Here is a 26,636-nt window from a genome sequence, read left to right on the forward strand (position 1 = left end):
GGCTTATCAAATTACAATCCTATTATCACCATTTCACCCTGCCCCTCCGGGGCCTTGCCGATACATCACAAGCAGCGGTCAAATTGGACATCTCTGATAGTGGGAGGGGCACGGCCCCTCTACACCCCAAGCCCCAGTTACCTGCCTTGCCGGGAGATGTCTACACCCCCTTGACGCAGCCGGACCTTCCCCTTTCTCTGCCATCACCTGCCTACCCCAAGGAGGCAGCCTTCCCTCCTACCTTTGCGCCTGTGGACACAGCCCCCAGCTCAAAGGAATCCATCACCAGCTACCCCTCATCATCTATTATTATACTTCTATTTGCTATATAAACCTGTATATCTTTTGTAATGAATCAGTTAGAAATATATCCTTTAATCAGTAACTCCTTGTAGTTATCTATTGGTAGGATCTTTAAGGCTAGGGGCTCGTTTGAATCGAACTCGCTCGGTAGGGTTGAACTGCTTCACCCCAAAATACCACAATACAACCAATCAAGAAAACGTTATTATAAAACTTTGGGGACTAGTGTAATGAACACCCCAATGTCTCTCCCTCCCTGATATATATGTTTTTGTATTTAAATATACAAAAATAAAGGTAATTAAATTCTTATTTTGATTTTAGATATTTGAAAGTTGTATTGTTAAATTTACCAGTTTTTTTATTGCCATCGTATTGTAAGTTTATTACATATATGTGATTGTAAAATTTGGTTCCAGAGAAAAATAACCAACATAGAACTAAAAAGACGTATGAAATCAAGTATCTGCTTGTTGTTGTTGTTAGCCATCTGGAGGTCAGATGTTGTCACTTCATATGCCAAGGAATTCTGCGCACTTTTTGGGCTGCGTCCAGAGGTCAGAGGGGGTGAGTGTGGTGTTCTTAGCTGTACAGTTAAAAAGATGCTCAGTTGTGTGGTCATTTAATTTACAATCTGGGCATCGTATGCTCTGTGCTGTGTCAAATCTGCTTGTTGTAGACCGTAGAAAAGAACTATATCCTGATCTTAGTTGGGCAAGTGTGCACCGCGTCATACGTGTAAGGCCTTTTTCTTCCTGGACATTAATTACAGGGGGTCGTGAGTTTAAAACTTTGTTTGCAGGATATTTATTTCTACAGTCTCTGTGAGCGTCGTCATGAATCTTCTTTAGCCGTTTCTTGTAGTTGCGTTCGACCGGTTCACCATCTCTGAGATATGGTTTGACAAGAGGTACATTGTTGATGATGGTCTTTCTCTTGTCTCTAGGCATGGTTGGTTCATGTAGAAGGTGGTGATTAGGGTGAACTGGGCGGTGCATGGAGAGAAGGAACTGGTTCGTTAGCATGTCATTGTGTTCTTTCACAGGGAGGATGTTGGTTTCCTGGTGAAGATGACTAACCTGTGACATTTTAATACAACCAGTTGCTACTCTCAGAGCACTGTTCTGTGCTCTTTGCAGCTCATCCCAGTTCGTCTTACTCAGAGATGGCGTCCAGACCGGTGATCCGTAGTTCAGAACTGATCTACCTATGGCCTTGTAAGTATTTACAATAATCTCCTTTGACTTACCCCAGTCAGTCCCTGCCAAGCATTTTAGCACGTTAGTGCGCTGCTGTACCTTCTTCTTGGTTTTGATGGCGTGCTGCCCGAAGTTGTGCATCGGGTCGAAGGTGACTCCAAGGATGGATGGGTGCTTGACAGTCAGCACGTCTTTCCCTTGGATGGTGATAGGGAGGGTGACACTCATTTCATTGCTGAAAGTGGTGAAGACTGTGGCCGTTGATTTCTCCGGGGAGATTTCAAGACTGCGGCCCTTGAACCAGGTGGTAAGTTGGTCCAGGTAGGGGTTTATTTCATGGCAGATTGGGTCAATGAGAGGCCCCGAGTTGAGTACCTGGCAGTCGTCTGCATAGGAAATGAGCTTGATGTTGCCTGGTGGAGTAGGCAGGGTGCTCATGTAAAGATTAAAAAGGAGGGGAGAAAGTACACCTCCTTGAGGTACTCCTTGTCTGACAGCCCTGAATTTACTTCTACAGTTACGGAAGACGGTATATTGTTGTCTGCCGCGTAGATAACTGCAGAGGAATCTGATCAGGGTGCAAGACAACTCGAGGTGCAAGATATCATTCAGGAGCAACTCGTGATCAACAGTGTCGAAGGCACGGGACAGGTCGATTGCAACCAGGATGGTCCGGTGACAGGGTTTCCGTCTGTTCAGGTTGCTGGCGATGTGATGGTTTACTTCCTGTAAAGCCGTCACTGTTGATCTGTGCTTTCTGAAGCCATGTTGATGATCTTGCAGGTCTACAGCTGCTGAGAGCTCAGGAAGGATGAGCTTTTCTAAGATCTTTGCAGCTGGAGACAGGAGGGAGATTGGCCGATAGGATTTGCCTTCATCAATTGGTTTACCCGGCTTGAGTAGCGGGATGATCTTGCCTGTCTTCCAGATGGATGGTATGATGGAAGTGTTGATGGTGGTGTTAAAGAGTTGGGCAAGATATTCTACACCCTTGTCCCCAAGGTGTTTGAGCATGACAGGAGAGATTCCGTCAGGTCCAATGGCCTTGGAACTCTTAGAGGCTTTAATGGCCTCTTTGACTTGTTGAGGGGTGTATTTGTACACTTTGTCAGCCTTTAATTTCTTGATTTGCCTGATGGTCCGGCGAAATTTTTTGGATGGTAGTTTAGAGGCTGCAGGGGTGTACTGCCGATTGAGAAGGTTTACAATCTTCCCGTTTGCTGAGACTATCCTACCATTGAACTTAATAGCTGTGTTGGTAGGTGTTTTCTGCAGCTGGCTGATGCCTTTAATGGTTTTCCAGAGCTTTTGAGATCCTGCTTCACAATTATCAAGATGGTCTCGCCATTGTGTTTTCCGGTGTTCATTGATCTCTTGTTGGATTTCCCTGTTGAGCTGGTGAAAACGGTCACTATTTGGCTGGCGCACGCGGAGCTCGTCACGTTCCTTGATTTTGTTTGCGGTGCTGGAAGGGATGTTATGATGTACATCAACAATACGACCTTTGGGTATAAACTTCTTGGCCGCCCTGTTGATGATCTTAGTGAACGCTTTCTCCCCCTTTATAGATGATGTGGGGTTAGGGAGTCTGGAAAACTTAGTCTCAGTAAACTTGGTGAATCCAGTCCAATCAGCTTTGGCAAAGTTAATGTAAACTTTGTCGTCAGACTTGGAGTTGGTGGAGATGTCTGCTCTAAGCTTGATTATGATTGGTAGATGGTCTGAGTTAAGACTGGATGTCACTCTCCAGGATGTGTATGGCAGGATGGACGATGTTGCCAATGTGATGTCAGGGGAGCTGTTGTTTTGGCTGGTGACTCTGGTGTCCTGGTCTTCGTTAAGAATACCCATGTCAGAGTCGTTGATTTCATCAGCCAATTTGCGTCCCCGGGCATCTTCTTCCCCCTTGGAGTACCAGTTGGCATGGTGGGCATTGAAATCCCCGCCTGTGATGGTCAGGCTGTTGCCAGAGGTGTGGGAGAGGATATCCTGGAGTGGAAGATTGGAGCCATGCTGACAGCTAGAGACTGGAGGGATGTAGATGTTGTTTAAGGTGATGTTGTCCTTTTTCCCTATGATGGAGATACTCTGAAATTCAACATCATCGTTGTTCTTGATGCTGTTGGGGATGGTGTTGTTGTGGAAAGGGATGTTTTCCTTCACAAGGAAGGCAAGGCCGCCTCCCTTGTCTTTCCATCTGTCTTCCCTGATAAGAGTATAACCTGGTGTTTTGATGTCTTTAGATTTATCTGTCAGCTTGGTCTCTTGCACCATGGCAACATGGATGTTCTCTGTTGTCATGAGGTGCATCAGTTCTGTATTCTTGCTCTTGATGCCGTTGATGTTGACTTGGCATATATTCAGTTCTTGTTCACTGCTGGTGGGTTGTTGTTGATGATGTGTGGGGGGTGTAGTTGATGGTGAGGATGGTGGTGAGGGTGTGGAAGAAGGAGGTGGAGGTGGGAGGGGGGTGCAGCAGGGGCCTTTTCACTGCTTAAGAGCCTTCCTTGCTCTTAATGATTTAAGTTGGGAACATTTAAGGTGAAGCCAGGATAAACAGCAGGTACATTGAACTGAATAGTGAGCTCTTGTGATGTTCTTGGTACAAGGTGGGCATGTCCAAGGTCCAGGGTTCTGCTCGATGCCGGCGATGATAAGCAATAGCAGAAGTAGCTTCCGACTAGCATACTTCCTTGTCGAGTAAATTAAAAAGATTGAAGAACTCCTGGCTGAAGTGATTCATCTGCTCCTTCTGGAGCTTTGGTGTAGCAGATGTTGCTCGAGTTGATGGTCTCCTCGAATGGTTGTGGTTGGGGACGGGGATGTCCCACAAAACCCTCTGCTGTAACAACCAAGTATCTGCTTCGCACCAGGTCTCGTATGAAAATACGTGGATATTGTGAACTGTTAATTTTTGTCGCCAATTTAGGTTGCTAATATAGTCCTCAGATATTGTTCAATACTTTCTCCATGGTATGCGAGTGTTGGAAACATTATATGTATCGTTTCTAAAACTTCCATTCGTTAATCTCCATATTATTGTTTATCATACAATAATGGATATAGATACGTGGATTAGTGACAAGAGGGAATTTGTGGTCAATTTAGATTGCTAATATGGACCTCATTTATTGGTTAGTTCGTTCATCCAGTGTAAGAGGAGGGTATGGTGTGAAGGGGTAGGATGGAGGGTATCGCTATTTCAGCCAGCTGCTAGTATCACTCGCTTTATTAGAGTACATGAATATCTGGTGCAACATCCAGGTAATAATATATCGATTTATTAAAGGAAAGATTTAAGATTTATTTTTTATCCAAACCTTTTATGAGCTTATTTATGATGAAAATCTACTTATGGATATTTGTTTATGGTTTAACAAGCTACCTATCAACGATGATATTGTTTTTCTGAGTTATATATTTGATTGTAAACCTACTAAATATATTGTTTTGATGAGTTTTTGATAGTAACCTAAATATGCTTTTTAATAAAATTATATCAGATAAAAAAATTGAATTTAAAAAAAAATGTTTGTTTGCATAGTTTTATTTGTTAATTTTATCATACTATATAACAAACCAAATCATAATTAGATGAGCAAAAAAATATTTGCAATTTTTCTATATTTTCATAACTTTTACTTTCTTACCAATTTGAGTAATATTAATGGATGTAGATTATATGTAGATATTATGACAGGGGGGGGGGGAGGTTGTCGTAAATTTAACTTGCTTTTACCCCTGCCATTTATTGCCATTTATGTCAGTCCGTTTATCCATAAAAATTGGAGGGGATTCGGTAAAGTTTGGGTTTGGAGGGAGGGGATCGTTATTTAAGCCCGCTACGTATTTAACTTTATTAAGATCCAAGTGATAATAAATCCATTGTAATATTTGTATCTTCATGTGTTAGTGGACGAGAATACAATGGAATCACTTTTAGATTATGAATATCTTTTAACAGATTGGCAGATTAAATTTAATGGTTGTTTCATGTTTGTTTAGAAGCTTCGCTCTAAGAAATCCAAAAAGTGTCTTTTACCAAATCTAAATTGTATTTCCTTGAACTTGAATGAAGGAGGAGAGCAGGTGTGTGTTTACAATTGGCTTTTCAGGGATGCAGCGAAACGTCAATTGATGTTGTTGACCTTATAGATATCATAAATCACCAATATAATAAACCTAAGTTAATCTTATTTTTTTTTCTTCAAGGCCACATTTTGCAAATTAATAAGTAAATGCAAGTAAATATACATGACTTAATTCTACATTGGTTTTCACAATTTTTTTATCTTTAGGAAATCAATTTAGGAATTAATTAGAAAAAAATAATAAAGTTAGGTACTTATCGCATCGAGTTAGCTTTCCACGGATATTAAAATGAAAATTTATAACAAAACTGGTATTAATTGTATGACTTTTATTTTAACATTGTCTGTTATACGGTGCTATACACGATTTTTCAGTAAGTGATGACCATTCTGTAGGATAACTTTTTTATTTTTATATGCCTTTACCCCTGCAACTACTAGAGTTACAATTTTACAATTTGTGTGAGAGTTTCTTAAAATTATTATCATTATAACCAGGTGCTCCAAAACCTAGAAGATTTGCTTTCAAGGGACCCTTTGTTTTGTATTAAAAAACATATTTATTTTAGTATTTAAACATATAAATTAGAAATCAAAATAACTTACAGCTTATAATAATCTAATAAGGCTGAAATTATCCTTAATTAGTAAAATCTTAGAAGGGACAAACAGACCAAGTGAATTAGAGAGCAGATGTTCGGTTGTCATAACAAAAAAGAGAGAGATAATATGCAACACCTCAAAAAAATCACCAAACCCTTTAGAAATATGGCTTATGTCTTTTGTAGCATGACCGACGACACAATACAATCTGTCCCGATTTTGTATTACTTTTGCGGAACATGATTGCAGTTACGTCATATTTTTCTTTCCCGAAAAAGGGAAGGGGGAAAGAAAAAAAAGGGAAGGGGGGAAGAAAAAAGAGATGGGAGAAAAGGGGGTTTTCCCCATCTCTTTTGAAGAGATTTTCTTTCCCCCTTCCCTTTTTCGGGAAAGAAAAATATGACGTAACTGCAATCATGTTCCGCAAAAGTAATATAAAATCGGGACAGATTGTATTGTGTCATGACCGACAGACAGTCGGACAAAATAATGTAAAGACTAAATGCGCGTATAGTATAGGGATCTTCACTGACACATTCAGCTGTCTATCTTCAATAGCAGTATAGAAAATAACATTTCCCCCATAACATTGCGTACAGATTGACTGACAAACTGACTGACGGACTTGATTTAATTAGATGTAAGAAAGAATCTCAATATGGAAGTGTCCCTTTAAGTTTATATTATGCCTCATTGTAAATTCTTAAAATCATTAGCTGTGACTCATTTAGTTTTCTTTATTTACAAAAGTATTTTTTAACTGCGGGATTAAAGAGATATTTTATTCATTTTAGAATTTTTTTTAAAAAGTTAGGACAAGGAGGGAGAGGAGGTTGGACTGTAAATTTCACTGGTACCAAAAGTTCATTGGCTCAAGTACTTATTATGATAGGTTCGTATAAACTAACAATGTCCAAATTTTTTAACCAATATTTTTAATCTATAAAACGGGTGAATTGTTTATGACCCTTGGAGTTGTATATTAATTTATAGCACATTAGCTAAAATTTCCTGGGTTTTTGTTCTGTCACTACAGTCCGCTTGATGTAATAGGATCTTTACATTTGTTGATGTATTATGTCTTAACTCGCTTAATAACACAAGCAAAAAAGAAATTGTCAATTGATTTATCGAATCGATCGTATTATAGACATCTTTTTTTCGCCGTTATTAAAAATTTATTAACTGTTTTTTAGTATAAGTAAATTTAAAATCAAAAGGCACTCAAAAATTTACAATAAAAAAGAACAATTACAGTAAAATATTGAGCTTAAATAATTGCATTTTTGATGTCTTAAAACTTTTCAAATAATATAGAAGGAACTTTTTTCCTAAAATACGAAAATCAATATTTGTACATTTTATATCCAATTTTAAAATAACACATTAGTTTAGTTTTTTTGCTAACCACTTTGTCTCAGACAATTAGATCAATAATTTTGAAATAAACAAGGATGATTAGAACAAATTCTTTGCTAATAAACTGGGTTTTTTTAGTTTAGATGACCAATTATAGTTTTACTAAACTTTTTAAAGTAAACATGCAAATACTGACCAAGTTTAAAAACCTTAATAACTGACACATATAAGTACAGTTAGGCCTCAGACAAAAAGGTGGTTCAATCAAAGAGTTAGTTGTCTGTTGGGTGTTACTTAACCTAAAAATCCCGGGTTTTTTGACAGAAAGGAGAGATTTGCTCCACTGAATTACGGACCAGCCTTTAAAGTGTCATAGACAACATCCTTGCTAGTCTGAGGTAATTGAAAGGTAACACAAATGGGTAGCTCTTGTAGAGTGACTTCGCCACTAAAAGCTGCAAAATTTTAGCACAATAATATCCCTTCTTGCTAAATAAAGTAGCATCATGTTATGGCGGTGTTCAAACATTTCCACTAAATAAATCAAATTGTTAACAGATATTTTTATGTTACACACGTCTCTGGAAGCATGATTTCAAAAAAACAATTTCAATTTTTTACATTCATTCAAATATTCGGCAATTAATAAGTTGTCAAGTCTGACAGTTTATCAACATTTCGTTGTCAGGACTAACCTCATTTATTGGTCAGTTCGTTCATCCAATAGGAGGGGAGAGGATAGGGTACAGGGGGTTATCAAAGCCAGCTACGAGTATCATTTAATTAGAGTACATGAAAATCTTGTGCAGCAACCAAGAATAATATATCAATTTGTAATGGTGATATTTAAATAGGATTGATCGGACACCTCATGTTATGTTATCACCATAACGGAACATTACAAAAATGATGAGCTACTATTAGGACAAGTGTTTCTTTAAAACAGCACATAGAATGTGCAAATTTTATTATTAAAACTTGTTCGTATTGTAAATAAAGACAATCTAAGCCAAATTACAGTTATTTTCTTCTTTTGCTAATGTATAAAACTCTATGGCCATTTAAAAAAAAAACAATAAATCGAAATTTATTGCCTTGAGACACTTAACATAAAATTTTAGTATTAAAAAGTTAATACATTCTTACTTTATTTTTGAAATTTTTAAAACTAGAATCTCTAGGCCTCTAGGTGCATCAAAGAGAGGGAAGGGGTAGGTTGACCCACCACCCTAAATTTATATTCAAAATAATAAAATAATTTTTATAAATATTTTGAGTGTTGTAGTACCCTTCCTAAAAATTAATGACAAAACTTTCTTGAAGCTAAATATAATAAGCTTTACTGTGAGCCCTTTCGGTTCAGTGGCGGTTCAGATATATCTTTTGTCAGGGACACATAGACATCCTGTTACTGTTATATAAAGGATATTTGCTAAATTTACTTTCTGCTTCATCTATTAAAATCCTAAATTTATTTTATCTCTTTAATTTATATGTTCTCTACTATTTCAACTCATCACATCAACTTTCCCTCAGGGGTTTATGGATAGGACAGTTGATAATAATTTATATGTTCTCTACTATTTCAACTCATCACATCAACTTTCCCTCAGGGATTCATGGATAGGACAGTTGATAATAATTTATATGATCTCTACTATTTCAACTTATCACATCAACTTTCCCTCAGGGATTCATGGATAGGACAGTTGATAATAATTTATATGTTCTCTAATATTTCAACTCATCACATCAACTTTCCCTCAGGGATTCATGGATAGGACAGTTGATAATAATTTATAGGTTCTCTACTATTTCAACTCATCACATCAACTTTCCCTCAGGGATTCATGGATAGGACAGTTGATAATAATTTATATGATCTCTACTATTTCAACTCATCACATCAACTTTCCCTCAGGGATTCATGGATAGGACAGTTGATATAATTTATTTGTTCACTACTATTTCAACTCATCATTTCAACTTTCCCTCAGGGATTCATGGATAAGACAGTTGATAATAATTTATATGTTTCCTTCTATTTCAACTCATCACATCAGTCCCTCAGGGATTAATGGATAAGACAGTTGATAATGATTTATATGTTCTCTACTATTTCAACTCATCACATCAACTTTCCCTCAGGGATTCATGGATAAGACAGTTGATAATGATTTATATGTTCTCTACTATTTCAACTCATCACATCAACTTTCCCTCAGGGATTCATGGATAGGACAGTTAATAATAATAATTTATATGTTCTCTACTATTTCAACTCATCATATCAATTTTCCCTCAGGGATTCATGGATAGGACAGTTGATAATAATTTATATGATCTCTACTATTTCAACTCATCACACCAACTTTCCCTCAGGGATTCATGGATAGGACAGTTGATAATAATTTATATGATCTCTACTATTTCAACTCATCACATCAACTTTCCCTCAGGGATTCATGGATAGGACAGTTGATAATAATTTATATGATCTCTACTATTTCAACTCATCACACCAACTTTCCCTCAGGGATTCATGGATAGGACAGTTGATAATAATTTATATGATCTCTACTATTTCAACTCATCACATCAACTTTCCCTCAGGGATTCATTGATAATACAGTTGATAATAATTTATATGATCTCTACTATTTCAACTCATCATATCAACTTTCCCTCAGGGATTCTTGGATAAGACAGCTGATAATAATTTAGATGTTCTCTAATATTTCAACTCATCACATCAACTTTCCCCCAGGGATTCATGGATATGACAATAGAAAAAAAATCTTTTTAAAACATATCTGATACTATTGCATAGGTACTTATGTTTATGTCGTATGGCTGAGTTGCATCTGGACTGAACAGTCATTTTATTTACTCAGAGGCTAGACTCTTTTTCCCTAACTTCATAAAACTAGATAGCTGACAACCAACCCTTTGATTGCACGATCTTTGTCTGGTGATCATACATAACTATGCTTGGTAATGAATTGCGCCTATTTTTTAGGGGCAAGGCATCCCAAGTACTCACACTGTTTGATGTCTTGTGCCGAAAAAAGGTTTTAACGTCTTTGGTATGCATAGTTACTGAATGCTGTAGACCTATCCGTTAGCATTAATTGATAACTAATTCTGCAAACGGACAAACAAAAATTAAAATTGTACTAATACCATGAAAACTAAATTAATATCCGGAGTCCTAAGTGAAACTTCCCCTAAAACTAGGTCGAGAACCAATTTGGTTTGGTAATTATTGAAATGCTAAGTTACAAACCAAAAAACTTTAATATAATTATACATATAATGTGATAAATAAGCAAAAAATGAAAATTTTGAATCAAAAATAGATTAGATTTAATTAAGCTCAAAAATTAATAATTGCAAATGATGTGAAAACAATATTGATTTTTCTCAAAATTCTAATTATTGGGCGTTTTTACAATTTCCTATGAAACGAATATCTACACACCTTCCTTCAACAAAATTTAGACTTTTTAAATAAAACCCAGAATTATAATGTTCTAAGGGAGGGAGAAGACAATGGGTTAAAAATAAATATACTCTACATCTATTCCAGTGTTTTGCAAAAAAAAAGTTGGGTCATTGACATATTTCTTAAAATTAGGAGAGTGCGAAGGCATGTTGATAAAATAAAAGTTAGAACTTCTAATAAAAAGGCTTTAAAACTAGTAAGCATGTAAGTCATCCTAAATATTTTGTATTTAGCAGTTTTCACAATTAAGAATTAAATGTATCTGTCTTTGTTTTTTAATTTTCACCTAAAAAATCTAAAATTTATTCACGTTAAGTGTGATCAAAAATAAACACAAAACTGCCCTTTTCCAATTATCGATAAATTTTCACACCTTTGTTAATATATTTCCTATTTACATTATGTATGTATGTGTATTGTGTGATAGCTTGGTTCAATAATTTACTTTTATGTTTCCTGTATAGTTGTATAGTCGTCAATTTAGGTTGCTAACTGTTCGTAAATCCAGTAAGATAAGAGAAAATAGGATAAAGGGGGTGGATGGGAGTATCGTTATTTTAGCCAGCTACGAGTTTTACTTCAATAGAGTACATAGCTGGATCTTTAAATCATTTTAGTGGTGAACCAAATCGGGGCGCGCCAAATTTCAGCCAATCACAGCGCGGCATTTTAAAAATGTCGCGCTGTTATTGGCTGAAATTCTGCGCACCCCGATCTAAATCACCTTTAAAATGATTTAAAGATCCAGCTCAGAATAATTTGGTGTAAGACCCAAGTTATAATAAATCCATTGTATAGATAGTAATTGTTTATAAGAAAAAAAATTGGGATTTGTAGTTAAAATTGGAGATTTAAAACAAAAAAAATTTGTATACAAATCTTTGAAATATTCATTTTATATTCTCTTGCCACTTATATCATCAATGAAAACATACAATATTGAACCATTCTGATCTATATATGCAATATCCTGCCAGTCTATAATTAGGGCCTTTCAGCCCCTCATCCTCACTTCCTAGGCTTTTTTTGTTTACACTATGCAATGTTCCTGGACATATTAAATCAATTCTCTATCTATCTGTCTGTCTGTACGTTGTGTAATATAAATTTAAATAGCAGGTGCGCCCCCTTCTAACCTCTTTGAGCACTTAAGCAGGGAGAGGGGGTAGGTGGTTGACCCTTTACTTTACATTTTGTTTTATTAAACAACTTTTGGGTATAGTACCTTTCGTAACATCGCACCTTATGGGGCGATTCTTCGTATTTTTCACAGTAGCTTTTCTCCTATTTCTAGCCACTGCGGGGGGCTCTAACCCTGCGGGGCCAATTACCTAACCCAATATAACCTAACCTAATCTAAAATAACCTATAAAAAGCCATTTTAAAAATACGACGAATCGCCCCTTATCAGGGGCGTCCAAGCTTTTTTTTTGGGGGGGGGTAACAATTTTAGGGGGGGGGGCCTAATTCGTGTTTGGGGGGGGGTAAAATGGCGCGCAAAGCGCGCCGAAATTTTTCTTTACCCCCCCCAACATTTTTACCCCGGGGGTAAAATTTGATTGGGGGGGGTAATTACCCCCCCCTAAAGTCTGTTGGGGGGGGTAAATACTCCCCCCAAATCTGTTGGGGGGGGTAATTACCCCCCCAAAACTGATTTACCCCGGGGGTAAAATTTTTGGGGGGGGTAATTTAATTATGTTAAAAAAGCACCTACCTAATCTATTAAGTTAATAAGTACTATCCTATAACATAAAGTAGTAAGTAAGGTTTATTTGACTATAGCTTCAGATTTCATTACTTTTAATACTGAGTTCTCCTTTTTAGGAAAGCTTCACATAGATTCCATGATGGTTCCACACTATCATAGGTCAATCCTTTGAGTGGTTTTAGGCTATTTTTCTCCTCCCTTTTTACCCTTTAGAAAACACGAGTTCTTAGATGCTAAGGGCGCCACTACTATTCAAATATATAGTAGTATCTCATTCTTTAGAACATAAAAATACAATAATTAACTCACTAACCAATGAACCAATATGATTATACTTTAAAGTGAAGCGTCTTATAGGTCCTGGTAAGTTTTATAACTAGTTTTGAGACACCCTGACATCCTCCCAAAAGAAATCGCCTATAGAAATTCTTTTTCATTATTTAATGAAATATTTAATTTAGTTAGGTATCTATTTTATGGAATCTATAGTGCTTTACAATTACATCATAGATCCCCGGGATGGTTTTAGCCCTTATAAAGGCCCAAGCAAATAAAACATGATCAAACTATTAAATTTTTTGTTATCATGGTTAAGAACTGTTTTAACTGGTTGGACTATATTGGGGTATAGTCCCTTTTGTGGCAACGCTCTTTAAGGGGCGTTTCTTCGTTTTTTTCACACAAGCTTCTCTCCTATTTCTAGCCCCTGCGGGGGGCCAATTGCTTAACCATGTGGGGCAATCACCTAAACCAATATAACCTATCCTAAAAAAAACTATCAGTAAAAAAATTTTTAAAGAACATTTATTTTGGGGGGGGTAATTACCCCCTCCAAAATGGTTTGGGGGGGTAAATACTCCCCCCAAAATCGTTGGGGGTGCCTACGGCACCCCCAAGGTAGGGGTAATTTTTTTTGGGGGGTTGTATTTCTCACAAAATTTTGGGGGTGCCAAATGGCCCATTACCCCCCCCCCCCCTTGGACGCCTATGCCCCTTATTGCGATGTTACAATTTTTTAATTATTTTTTTTTAATTTATTAATTTTAATTCATATTGATTTGATATTTTCTACGGAGGATTTCTCTTGGGAGGTTTGACTTACCATCCCTTTAAATACATATATAACTTTCATATACATTTAAGAAGCTTAACTGTAAATAAGAATAATATTGGTCCAGTGGTTAGCGAGATTCTTTGGTACAAACACACAGACATACTGTTTTATAAGGATATACAATGTATATTTTTATATTTTTTTATCTTATGAAATATGCTTTTCCTCAAATAAATTTAAACAGTTTTATTAGAATTGATATTTTGGTTTATATTTAATTTTTTTCACTGTGCTTTAGCACATAGGCATATATGCATGAAGAGAGAGATAGACAGATGGATGGACAGACAGACAGATAGATAGATAGTTAAAGCATGCACCTGTTTAACCCCTCGGAGAGAGGGGGTACATCAACGGAGAAAGAAGTGCTAGAGGGCGGGGGGCGAGAGCTCTTAACTAAACATAGAGAGATAGAGAGAAAAGATACAGAGAGAGAAAAGGAGAAAATGAATAGGAATAAAAGAGAAAAAGAATCAAAGAGTGGCTTATGCCGGTCCGAGAGAAATAAAGAGAGAAAGGGAGAGATATAATCATACATATTAGATAGTAATGTAAAAAAGGTAAAAGTGCTTTAGAGGGATAAGAGGAGAGAGGGGGGGGGTAGTCACGGCTTTTTCGGAGAGTGGGATAAAACCACGGCGACTTCGAGAGGGTGTCGTTGGTAGAGAGGAAGGGAGGGGATGGAGTGGTTATAGACCGAAAATAATCGTCCGTAACAGTTTTGAGAGAAGAGTAGTTCTGCAGTGACTATTAACACACATTGGTCGTGCATTGTTACGCCGGCTGAACACGGTTCAAATTTAGTAAAAGTTCATGTTAAACTCATATACATGAAATAAAAGTGAAATATAAAAAGTGTTGTTTAAAGTGATTAAAAATGGTGCCCTAAAACCATTAGGATCTAAAGTGAACAACTAAAAAGGAATTGAAATTTTTGCAAATCTTCCAAAATAAAAAGTTAAGGGATGATGGTTTGATTATTAGTATTGGTTTCATGCTCTATTAAGTGTTTCACAATTATAATTTCAAATTTACTTTTCTACTTTCAACATAATTGATTTACTTTCAATGATACAGCAAATATCTTTCTTTTAAAATTAATGGAGACAAAAAAAATTGGAAGATTTTTTTTGTAATTACACATGTAAGATAAATTGGCTTAATAGGTATCAAGCAAAACAAAAACAAAAAAATAGGACAATTTTAAATTAGTACAGCAATAATAATAATAATCTAAAAAGATTAATTTGCAATGCTCCAAAATTCAAATGAAAATAATTATTTTATGAGCATTTCTTTAAAACTCCTGTAGAAAGCATATTTTTTTCAAAAGCATATTTCTTATCGCTATTAATTGTCATCAATTATAACATTCTTAATGCATAAACAAACAACCGCCATAAACATTTATCTAAACTCCAATTTGAAAAATGACAGCCATTTAGAGCCTGTAATAAGTCCTTAAAAATAAATAGTTACATTTGAGATACAAGCAAGCTGCTAGAGCTAATAGTATGTAAGTGGACATACGTGCCTAGTTTTCATACAAAATGTCAAATATTGGATCATTCTAGCATTTTGAAAGTGGGGTATCATACACCCTATATAAATCTCTAATTTCTTTGATTGAATTGCTAGATATATCAGAAATATTTTCAAGTTTTCCAACAAAAAAGCTTTGGGGTTAAGACGCTTGCTTGGCTGCCTTCATATTTTTGAAATCGTAATTGCTAGGAGGGTTGTTACCAGGGATCTAAAGGGATAAGACAACGGCCGATAAATCGATGTACAATGTACATCCCCAATGATGATACATGAAATTACCCCTTCTGCAGATACATTTAGTGGTTGGACAGTGACACTCAACTTAATGAAGCAAATAATCAAAATTTAAGAAAAGTCCCTTTACTCCATCGAATAAGAAAACGTTGTTATAAAACTTTGGGGACTATAAAGTTAAATAAAGACCCCAATGTCTTCTTCCTTCCTTGTTTGTTTTCAAATAGGGGTCAACATTTTTGCTTGCAACGTTAAAAATGTATCATATTTGTCTTTTGACTGTTTCAAGCCAAAATAACCTGTAAAAAAATAAAGGGAGATAGGCTTAAAATTGCATAACATGTAAAAATAAGGGTAACTACTTTATTTTCTTTCCTGTCAATTTAAATGATTAACATTTATAGTTATTGGAACAGAAATTTGCTTTTTTTACAATATTAGATTTTGGTTTATAACAAGTTAAATAATTTATATAATTTTCATCATTCTATAATTTTTAATAATTTGACAACATATAATCAATATTTAACATAAAGAATTTGCTCATCTTTTAATGTTTGGGATAATTTGACTTTAACGTCAATTGTACTATCACTGTATTAAAAAGCAGGGTATGTTTCCTTGTAGCCAATTTACTTTTAGGATTTTTGTAAAAAATAATTGGCTTTAAGTTTTTCGCACACTAAAGTCAAAGTATATTGTATTTTTTACAAGGATATAAAGCATGCTGTAATTATAGTCAATAAATATTTCTGTCCCTGTATACAATTATATATTATTATATTATAATATTATTACAACTTGTTAATGTTTTCCATTACTCAAATTGGATTTTTACATTGACAAATGTTAGGAAATTAAACTAATGACTTTCAGGCGCTTTTTTGTAAAGGAAGTTTACATAAATTATTATTTAACAAGGACAATAATATCCATAAGAAGTGTAGCAAGGTTATTTACATTATCCATTTGTCATACCTGAAGTTCTGAATATTTATTTGATTGAATCTAAATAAACATAAAAAATCAGGATGGCAAAAAATTTACCTAAATAAATATGCATTTTTGTTGAGATAATCTACACATATTAGCAGAAACTTTATTTTTGTACTACGTGTAAATAAAACACGTTAACACTGTCGAACAAATAAAAATTGAATTGTTGCTGTAATACTAAAAAAATCAAATCTAGCCAAAAAATCTATAAGTATAGATGTATAACCAGACAACTACCTGGATCCCTTTGTTGGGGGACCTCCTTCGTCTACTAGCAAATTGCTTTCTGCTCTTTTGGCTTGGCTGTGTTAATATTCCCGACGCTATTGGTTGATTTTCAAAGACCCAATTGAAAGTCGGCTCAGGGTCCTCGGGTGGGGATTTACAGTTATTTAACACCTTTCACGGTTCACCTCTATTTTTTTCCTTTTATCTTAATATCTAGCTTGCTTGACAGTTAGTTATAGAATTATTAAAAAGAAATATATCTGCGTTTTTGAAGGATATAATTTTTAATGAGCTAAAAATTATGCACACTTAGAAATAATGCTTTTTAGTTATAATGTTTTATATGATTATTGATGACCACATAATTAGCAAAAATTTCAACTGCTGGCAATTCAGGGAAGTGATTGTGTGGGATCACAAACTGTAGAATGGTGATCACTGAACGGAGGACGAGTAAATCCAGTATTACCCTGGGTAAATGGGATTGCTTCGGCTCCTTCACTTGCTTCAAAGAAAGGTAGGTCTTATCTGCAACTCAAAATCCCTTGAACTTCATTACCTATTAGGTTATAATTAGAAATTAATTGCCATTTCGTACCAAAATGTGTACACTTTTCTTCCAACAATGTGGTCGGATTGTTGCAATGGTATTGAGCTAGCTCCCAAAGTTCAAAGTTTTGATTCACCGGGGTACATCAAAATAAATTTTTTTAATAATTACTCAACAGAATTCAAAAAGTAAGGTGTCAAATTAAAGATCTTACTATTTTTGTTCATAATGGCAATTTTCTTTTCTTTTTGTTGCGTTTTAGTACCTTAAAACCAACTTAATGTTTTTAAAACTTAAATTACTTCAAAAATAAGAGGTATGTAAAATAAACGATTGCATACCAAAATTCTATGGATCATTTTACATCTACTACTTACTAAAAGCACCGACTAGCTATTTTTTTTAAATCACAATAGTTAGGACACGTTCTTTTATAATTTGTTGTTAATAATGTATGATATTTGATTAACTAGCTGACAGACTAGGGAACATACGTTTAGTCAGTAGTTATAAAGAAGCTGTGACAATAAAAAGAAATTATATAAAAAAAGCCTGCAGAATTAAAGAAATTTGGCCATGCATATTGAATGAATTAATTTGCTAAAGTAAATTGAGAGCTCATGAAACGCAAAATTTAATTGTATTTGTGCCGACTATATTAACTTTAGATTAAATCAAAAATAAGATAAAAAGCAAACCTTTCTTGGTTCTTAAACAAAATCTTAAATCAACATAATAGTAGAAATATTATTATCATCAGTAACGCAGATATATATATGGTATGTGCGTACGTCCTTAAATACCCACCATAAATAAAATTTAATTGTAATTACATTTTCAGCAACTAAAATACAATTGAGGGTGACAACAAGTAAAAAACCTACAGCTTAACCTTTTCAAACCCATGAATATTTGATTGTGACTTGTTTAAATTATAAATAGGCCCAAGGAAATGCGTTTTATTCACACTTTTAAAAGGAAATAATATGTGTTTCTAGTGTTTCTTCTTTATAACCAAATACTTATGAATTATCAAAATTTTTTCATTAATTTTTCACAGACCCAGTTTTTTCATTCATATGATAAAGAACGTGTTCTATCTTTTGTATTTTTTTTAATGGCTAGTCCGTGTTTTTAGTAAGTAGTAGATGTAAAATGACCCATAGAATTTAGTATGCAATCGGATTTTTTTGTAGACCTCTTATTTATAAGTAATTTAAGTTTTTTTTAATTATGTTGGTTTTAAGGTACTAAAACGCAACAAAAAAAAGATTAAAATTGCCATTATAAACAAAAATAGTAAGATCTTTAATTTGACACCTTATTTTTTAAATTCTGTTGGGTAATTTTTGAAAAATCTATTTTGTTGAACCCCGTTGAATAAAAACATTGAACTTTGGGAGCTCGTCACGAATGGGTTAAAAAATCACAAAAGTTAGGACACGTTCTTTTCCGAGAAGTTATTATACGTTAACAAAGCTATTATTAATATTCGATAGTTTGCAAGAACTTCAAGAAATAAAACTCATTTTCGCCCCTTCTCTATTTTCTTTTCAATTTAGAACAATTTTCAATATGAATAGAAATCAAATTATTGAAATTGTTTGCGGCTTTTGGTTCGGATCAGGAAACAATGATTAATATTCTTGAAAACAGCTTAGGCATGCTGGAAACCTTCGAATTAGGAATGTATTATTAAATTCATATGTCTTCGAAATTGATTAATATCCACAGCCATACTGAACATCGTATTACAGACAATTTTCCATAATTATTAAATGAAAATTAGAAAATCAATACCAGTTTTATTAGCCCGATGATGCGATGAATAACTATTCTGCCATTATCAGGAAAGGAAGGGATAATTGACTGTAATTAAAATATAGATATAGAATTTAAAAATATGATCTCCCATTCGCTGGCTTATAAACTTAAATTTAATTTTATTACTTTATATTTGAGTGGATAGACAAACTAGCAGTGTCCAAACTTTTCTACCAATATTTTTTTATCTACAGAATAGTAATTTGATTCAATTTATTGACGTATCCCTCAAAAGCCGTGAGTTTTAGTAGCTTAAATAAATGATGATACTAACATGTATAAAAAGAAAACTATTTGTAGCAATTATTATGACTATTACATAGGGAAGACATATACAATTAAGTTGTCAGTGCTACTTATTATTAGTTATTATTATTTTAATGCTTTTGTGTGAAAATATTAATATTAGTACATACTTTTTTGTATTACAGGGGTAGGTACTTTATATAATTTAATGACATTTTTGTAAATGGGTGAAAATAAATGAAGAATCGTGATTTTATTGGGAAAATTACCAAAAATTATCAGCTTTTCAAATACATTGAATTTCTCGTGGGTCTGTGTGCGTGTGTGTGTATTGGTTTGATAATGTAAGAATAGGGACTGACATTCTAAATTCAGTAGATTCAGGCTTAAGCAAACTGGAATTTGATAAATAGCTTTTTTGTGAACTAAATATTAATAACTTTATTAAAAATGATAATAAAACCAAAGCAATTTGTATAGTGATAAAAGTGTCGAAGGGTTAAAGGATCTGACATTTTCATGAAAATTTTGCGACATTTAAAAAAAATGTCAAATAAACGTCCTTGTCCTCTGTTTGAGGTTATGACAGGGTTTTTAAGGGATACGACAATGAATGATAAATTTGTGTATATCGCTATGTATGAAAAACAAAATAACCCCTGATGTAGGTGAAAATCATTGGTTGAAATGTTTGTTACATCAACCAACGAATGAAGATTAAATAAAAGTCCCCAAAATTTGTATGCCGCTATCGAATGAAATAATGGGTACCACCACAACACAATTTGCAGTCCAATGTCCCCTCCCTCCTCCCTGGGGGTAATAATGAGACCATCCTTGAACCCATAATTGTATAAATTGTTACAGTTGGGGTCACATAAAATGACAGGCTTGTTTAGCTCCTTAAATGGATCTGAGTAGGGTTGTGTCTATGTTATAACAGGTTAGGATATTGATAGGCTGATTGTCAGTATTTATTAAAATCAACAATACAAAAAGGAATGTTTTCTGTATGTCCGCTCATTTGTTCGTCTCTGAAAATCTCGATAAACAGTAAACCCATAAGCAATGTTTCTTGTTGTGGTTTTAAGCTATTTTCGGGAGGGGGTGGAAACAATAAAATCCCCCCCCCCCCAAAAAAAAAAGCATTGCATATTAGTTTTTCCAAGCAAGGGGGGGTGGATTCATACCCACTACGCTATTGGAGATATTTTGATAAAAAAAAAAGAATGATTAACTATTTTTCCTTTTCAATATTCGGCATATTTCTGAATTTGAATAAAATGAGCATCCACATGCGAAGAAGCTGCGTACTTTTAAAAAGTTGTTCAAAGTCCTAACTATAGAAATTTAGCTACCAATGAAGCATGTTGAGTTGATATTATAATTGAAGGGTTTCTCCATTCAAATCCTTTCCTCGGAAAAATGCAAAGTCAAATAAACAGGGAGGGAGGGGACATTGATCTGTTTATCACACTAGTCCCCAAAGTTTTAAATAAAGTTTTCTTATTCGTTGGCTTGACAACTTTAGGGACTTTCATCGAAATTTGGTTTATTTAGGTGAATATCAATCGTTTCAGCCACTAATTGTAATCTACAGAAGGGGTAAACATCATAATTGGGTATGTACATCAATTTTTCGGCCATTGTCTTACTCTTTTCCCTTTAGATCCCTGCAAATAATTGACACAAATGTATTATTCTATTATTTACTTTAGAAATTATGTACTTGACAAGTGATAGGATAATTCAGGGTCCGATTTTGTGCAGCACATAAACTGTACATGGTAGCCTAAAATTGGATTAATATTTAAAATATCTTTACTCATAATTTATAATAAAAAAATAATTTTGTAGATTAAAACTATTAAACTAAGCCAACAAATATAGTATAACCAAAAATTTAAAAAATTTAGCCCAATATAACCTAATCTAACCTGAGGTAAGTTATATTAAATACTAATACATGGAAAAATTACCTTATCCCTTATTTTCAATTTATTTAAAAATGAAGGTAAGGGGAGTTATGTACTCGACTATGCACTTTGAGGGAAACTGCACAATACTCAATAATTGCTTCAATATTCCAATATTCAAATTATATTTAATTCAATGAAAGAAGATCAAATGTTAATTAGTGAAATCTTGAAATTAATGCATAAAGAATATATTACAATTTCATGTATGAAAATCTATTATACAGTTAGAAGGCTAAATATTTATCATTAATGATTGTTTTTTTCTTTGTAAAATTACTAGTTGCCTCGCCCCTAGATTAAAGAGGAGGGCGAAGTTATACAGGAAAGCTTCTCTGAAAAAAACTATTCAGATTGACAATTTCTGAGGAATTAAGCTTCAGACAAAAAATTACTACTTTATATTTTAGGATAAAGCCTATAACATAATGCTTATATCATCCTAAATATTTAAAGAAAAAAATATCATTTATTAAGATTTTAAGAGATAAGAAATTTAAAAAAAATTATATTTAGATTTTATAGGATAAAATTTCGAATAAAAAAAAATTATAATGGGATACCTAGGTATAGACATGGTGAAAGCTTCCATGGACCAAAAAGTCCTAAAAAAAAACTTCTATCAAAAATAATATTTTCCTCCCATTTTTACTACTAACTCTAATTAGAGAAAAGCTTTACTTTAAAGATAAATTACCTATACCCTTTTCCTGAATTTTACCCCTTTATATCTTAAAATATCCTTTACACAGGATATTCTCTATGATAATATGTTTAAATATAATTATTATGAACAATTGGTAGGATCGCTTTTTCTGCAATTTGCAAACCCTCTCCTCCATTCTCAGGAGAATAAATCAAAGTAGAACGATATCTTTCCTTCCATCCGTCTGAAGCTTAAAAGCTTGTTAACCGTTAAACAGCGAATATAAACATTAGACCTGTGTTGGTTTTAAGCTATTTTGCTGGACACCTCTACCCCCCCCCCCCCATATAATAGGAAAAATCCTTCCATTACTTTTTAATGAAAAAAGAAATAGTGGCCCTACATGTAGCACAACCTTACTTCATTTCTCCTCTTATTGGGCGAAGCTCCAAGAGGCTAGAGGCGAAGCCACCGGCATTGCCATAAAGGACATAAAAAAGGGGGGGGACATTATTTATCCATAGAGCAGTTTAAGGGATTTTGCAGAGCAATTATAATATGGTACATATATACTACATACCCATTTCTGCTACATCATTCTTAGGGTCCCTCACACAAACACACTTTACTAATAACTACAATAATCAAGGTTGGGAGGAGAAATTGGAATGTAAATTAGTTTGGTCCCCAACGTTTTGTTGGCTTAAAAAGTATAAAAGTTTGATTGGTTTCCACAAACTTGTCAATATCATAACTTTTCCACCAACAATTTTGATCTGCAGAAGGGGTAATGTTATTTTTCATCGTTATTGAGGTTATATTAGATCCCTGGCAATAAGTTACATTAAGAAAGTATGGTATATTTTTTCGAAAGCCTTTAAGCCAATTTGTGTTCACTTTTACTCATAGATAGATATACAAACATCGTACATAGAAGTAAAGTTTGTTCGTGGTTATTTCCAACCTAATTATGTGTATGAAGTTTCCTGCAAAAATGGTGTATATACACTATAGTCAACATTTTTAGAATAGCTAAATATTATATTTCAAAAGCATGCTTACATTGGAAATTTGTCTTTCATGTGTAATTAAATATAAAATCAAAATTATTTATTTCATTAAAATTGTAGCTTTCATTACAGTAAATCAAGGGATATATTATTATTTGGACGTTACACCAGATGTTCATGTTCCTAATAAAGTGAAACTCGCAGCAGGCTAAAATAACGATACCCTCAAACATCCATATTTTCCCCATCCCCTCCTACTGGAAGAACGAACTGGCCAATAAATGATTTCCATGTTAGCAACCTAAATTGACGACGTTTTCCCCTGTTTGAATGAACACTCATTAAAGTACTAAAACTGTGCATTACTCTTTATAAATGAAGATATTTTAAATATGCTTTTAGGACAAATTTGATCATAACTTCTTTACCTTTTTAAGATATATTTTTCCATTATGGCTTAGAAACCGATTTATATCCGTTTGATTAGAACCAGTTCTCAGCCATTTTGATATTCGCTGAAAGCTGTCTATTATACGATGCGAACTATCATGGGTTACAGCATTTGGAGAAACTATGCTTTTGCCCAACCCAACCTTTTTTCTTAAACTTCCTTTTAATCAAATGTAAACAAAATAATCAGTGCAAAAAATCCATGAACTTTACCAGAAAAATATGCCACAAACATAACATAATTATGAGAAAATTAATTCGAAAACTCTTTCATGTTGATTTCCTTGGGAGGGAGGAGACATTGGACTGCTTACTGCACTAGTCCCCATAGTTTTTATAATAACGTTGGCTTAACAACTATGAGGACTTTCATTGAATTTTGATTGGTTGGTTCATTTAGTTGAGTTTCCAAACGTTAAAACCACTAATTGTAATCCACAAAAGGGTAATTTAGTATATCAAAATTGGGGATGTAAATTAATTTATCGGCCATTGTCTTATTCCTTTGAATCTCTGGAAGCAACCACTGAAGTTAAAGGTCATTACAAGTGGTTCCATAGTCGTTGACATCAATTTTAATAAACCTATATGTTTACTTGATCAAATACTGTATCTTGCTGTAACAGAACAACTTAGTTCTAGAAACCATATATTATGTGAAATTATGCAACAAGGATATGTCAATCCAAAACTGTTCACACAATACTGTTAAAATTAGTGTTCTTGCCATCACTTTAGAGAAGGTTTAATTCATACAAAAGGAGGACAATGTGCTGTTTATTAAACCAAATTTTTATAATAACGTTTTCCAATTCATTAGCTTATCAACTTTGTGGACTTTTAATTAATTTTGATTGATTGGTTTATTAAATTAAGTGTCTAATAACTATTCAATAACTTATTGTAAGGGTAATTTTGTGTATTAACATTGGGGATGTAAATCTATTTATCAGCCATTGTCTCATTCCTTTAGATCCCTGGGTTTAATTGTTTATTTAATCATCTATTTAACTGGGTCTTATGAACTAAATCTTTGACTGTATTATATTAGAATTTCAATTAGTGAACAAAATTTTATTCATATTTCCTGCTAAAATTTGGTAACAGCGACTACACACTCAATCATACCACAAACAAATTATGCAAACATTTAAAGACAAGAATTTGCGATTTCGCTAGGGAATTTAATTCAGGTATATATATTATCTATGTAGCAAAATGGACTTATTAATTCATGGATTTAGCATTGTAGTTGTATCACAATTAAAGCTGATACAATATCATTATAAAGATTTGACTATTCTTATTGTTTTCTTAAAGTTTGTATTATTAATAACAATAACAATGCTACATCCATACTTTTATTATTCTCATTCTCTTGACGGATTTTGCACTTGTAAGGTTTGCTTTTCTTAATAAGTCACAAATTTATGCAAAATTAGTTAAATATAATATAATTTTAATTTTTGCAAATGATCGATATATACTTTTCAAAAAAATTGAAAAAAGTACGTATAACCTTATAAAAGAAAACGAAGTAGCGGGTTTCATCGCATTTTCACATTAGGCTTTGATAGGTTATTTTAGGTTAGGTTAGTTAATTGGCCCTGCAGAGTTAGAGCCCCCCACAAGGGCTAGAAAAATGAGAAAAGCGACTGTGAAAATACGACGAAACCCGCTACTTCGTTTTCTTTTCATGGTCCCCATTTTTTATCGATCTTGGTAGCCACAGGAGCCGTTTAACTGTTTAAAGTCGGAAATATTTATTCCTGGCTCCAGAAGTATCATGTAAGTAAAGTTGTTAACCATACTTTTCCCGTCATTGCTGCAAAATTTCGTGCTCTCACTCGGACAGAACCCCTTCCCCTTATTTTCATTTTTTGAGGAAAAAAATACGTTTCTAGCCTCTACATTGCCATATCCCTAAGGGATACTAACCATGCAGGGCTTTTATAATAATTGCTTAATTTTACCCTTTTTCTTTTCTGTTTTGATTAGGTAATACTAACTCGTCTTGTAATTGCTAAATGAATAAATTTGCACTCTACCTGCATAACTTAATAATGTCAAGACCTTGATATTGTTTTAACTTTTAAGTAGGTTAGATAAACATAAACTATAACAAGAATGATAATCTTTTATATCTATATTAGCGCAGCTATTAGATACTATAATAACACCTTAACTTAATATTATATGTCAAGACCTTGATATTGTTTAAAATTTGAAGTAGGCTAGATAAACATAAATTATAACAAGGATGATAACATCCTTTATGTATACCAGTCCAGCTATTAGATACTAAAATACAATATTAACCTAATGATAACATGACAAGACCTTGATATATGCTAGCAATGATTAAATTTCATTAAAAAATTGAATAAGGTACTGCACAATATAACTTACGGAGGACAAGGCTAATTATATAGAAGCTACGCTTCTCATATTATGTTATTTAAATATGTTAAGGGATTATTGCAAAAAATAGAATGACATTCTAAAATATCATCTCCTTGCAAAATTTCATAATTTTTTCCAGGATAACTTTTTGGCATTCTCCTTTATATTGTTAGGCGACCAAATTTTATCCAAACTCCCCTCCCCTCGCCTTAAAAAATATTTTTAAGTTAAATATGTAAGGTTCACACTACTAACTGTGGCTTAAATATTTTTCTTTTTGCGGAGGATTGCAGGGTTACGGGGGTTGCACTTGCGATTTTGCAATTGAAATTTCTAAATTTTAGAGGGAGAACTTTTGTATATAATTTCTGCATAATTCTAAATTAATTAAAATGCTTTGTTATGTCAAATAATAGAGGTATACTAGAGTATTATTCATTAGATTTAAAGGACACAAATTGGATTTCCAAAAGACAATCAGCAAATCTGGGTAACTCTATTAAAATCTTTTCTCATAAATCTTAGGCTTTATAATGTTGAAAATCACACCTTATACTTAATCAAATGTTTGCCTAATTTTAGAAGAAATAATCATACTAATCCGTCTAATATTTTGGTATAATTATGATGGGTCCAGTCCTTTTAA

The 26,636-nt window shown here is 33.7% G+C and overlaps 1 protein-coding gene across 4 annotated transcripts in view; it reads left to right on the top strand.

The window, feature by feature from the left end:
• Positions 1 to 17,279: 17,279 nt before the first annotated feature.
• The window catches only part of LOC145313937 (uncharacterized), a 173,299-nt gene continuing 163,942 nt past the window's right edge, over positions 17,280 to 26,636 (top strand). For all 4 annotated transcript variants that reach the window (XR_013877568.1, XM_080153599.1, XM_080153601.1 and 1 more), the window contains exon 1: positions 17,280 to 17,402. Coding sequence is in view for 3 of the 4 variants with exons in the window: in XM_080153599.1 (XP_080009725.1) it covers positions 17,314 to 17,402 (89 nt within the window). In the remaining variant the exon portion in view is untranslated. The remainder of the gene's footprint in view (positions 17,403 to 26,636) is intronic.

Source organism: Acartia tonsa, chromosome 3, assembly GCF_053477335.1.
Source record: "Acartia tonsa isolate MP-2025a chromosome 3, ASM5347733v1, whole genome shotgun sequence".
In the NCBI taxonomy this organism is placed as follows: domain Eukaryota; kingdom Metazoa; phylum Arthropoda; class Copepoda; order Calanoida; family Acartiidae; genus Acartia; species Acartia tonsa.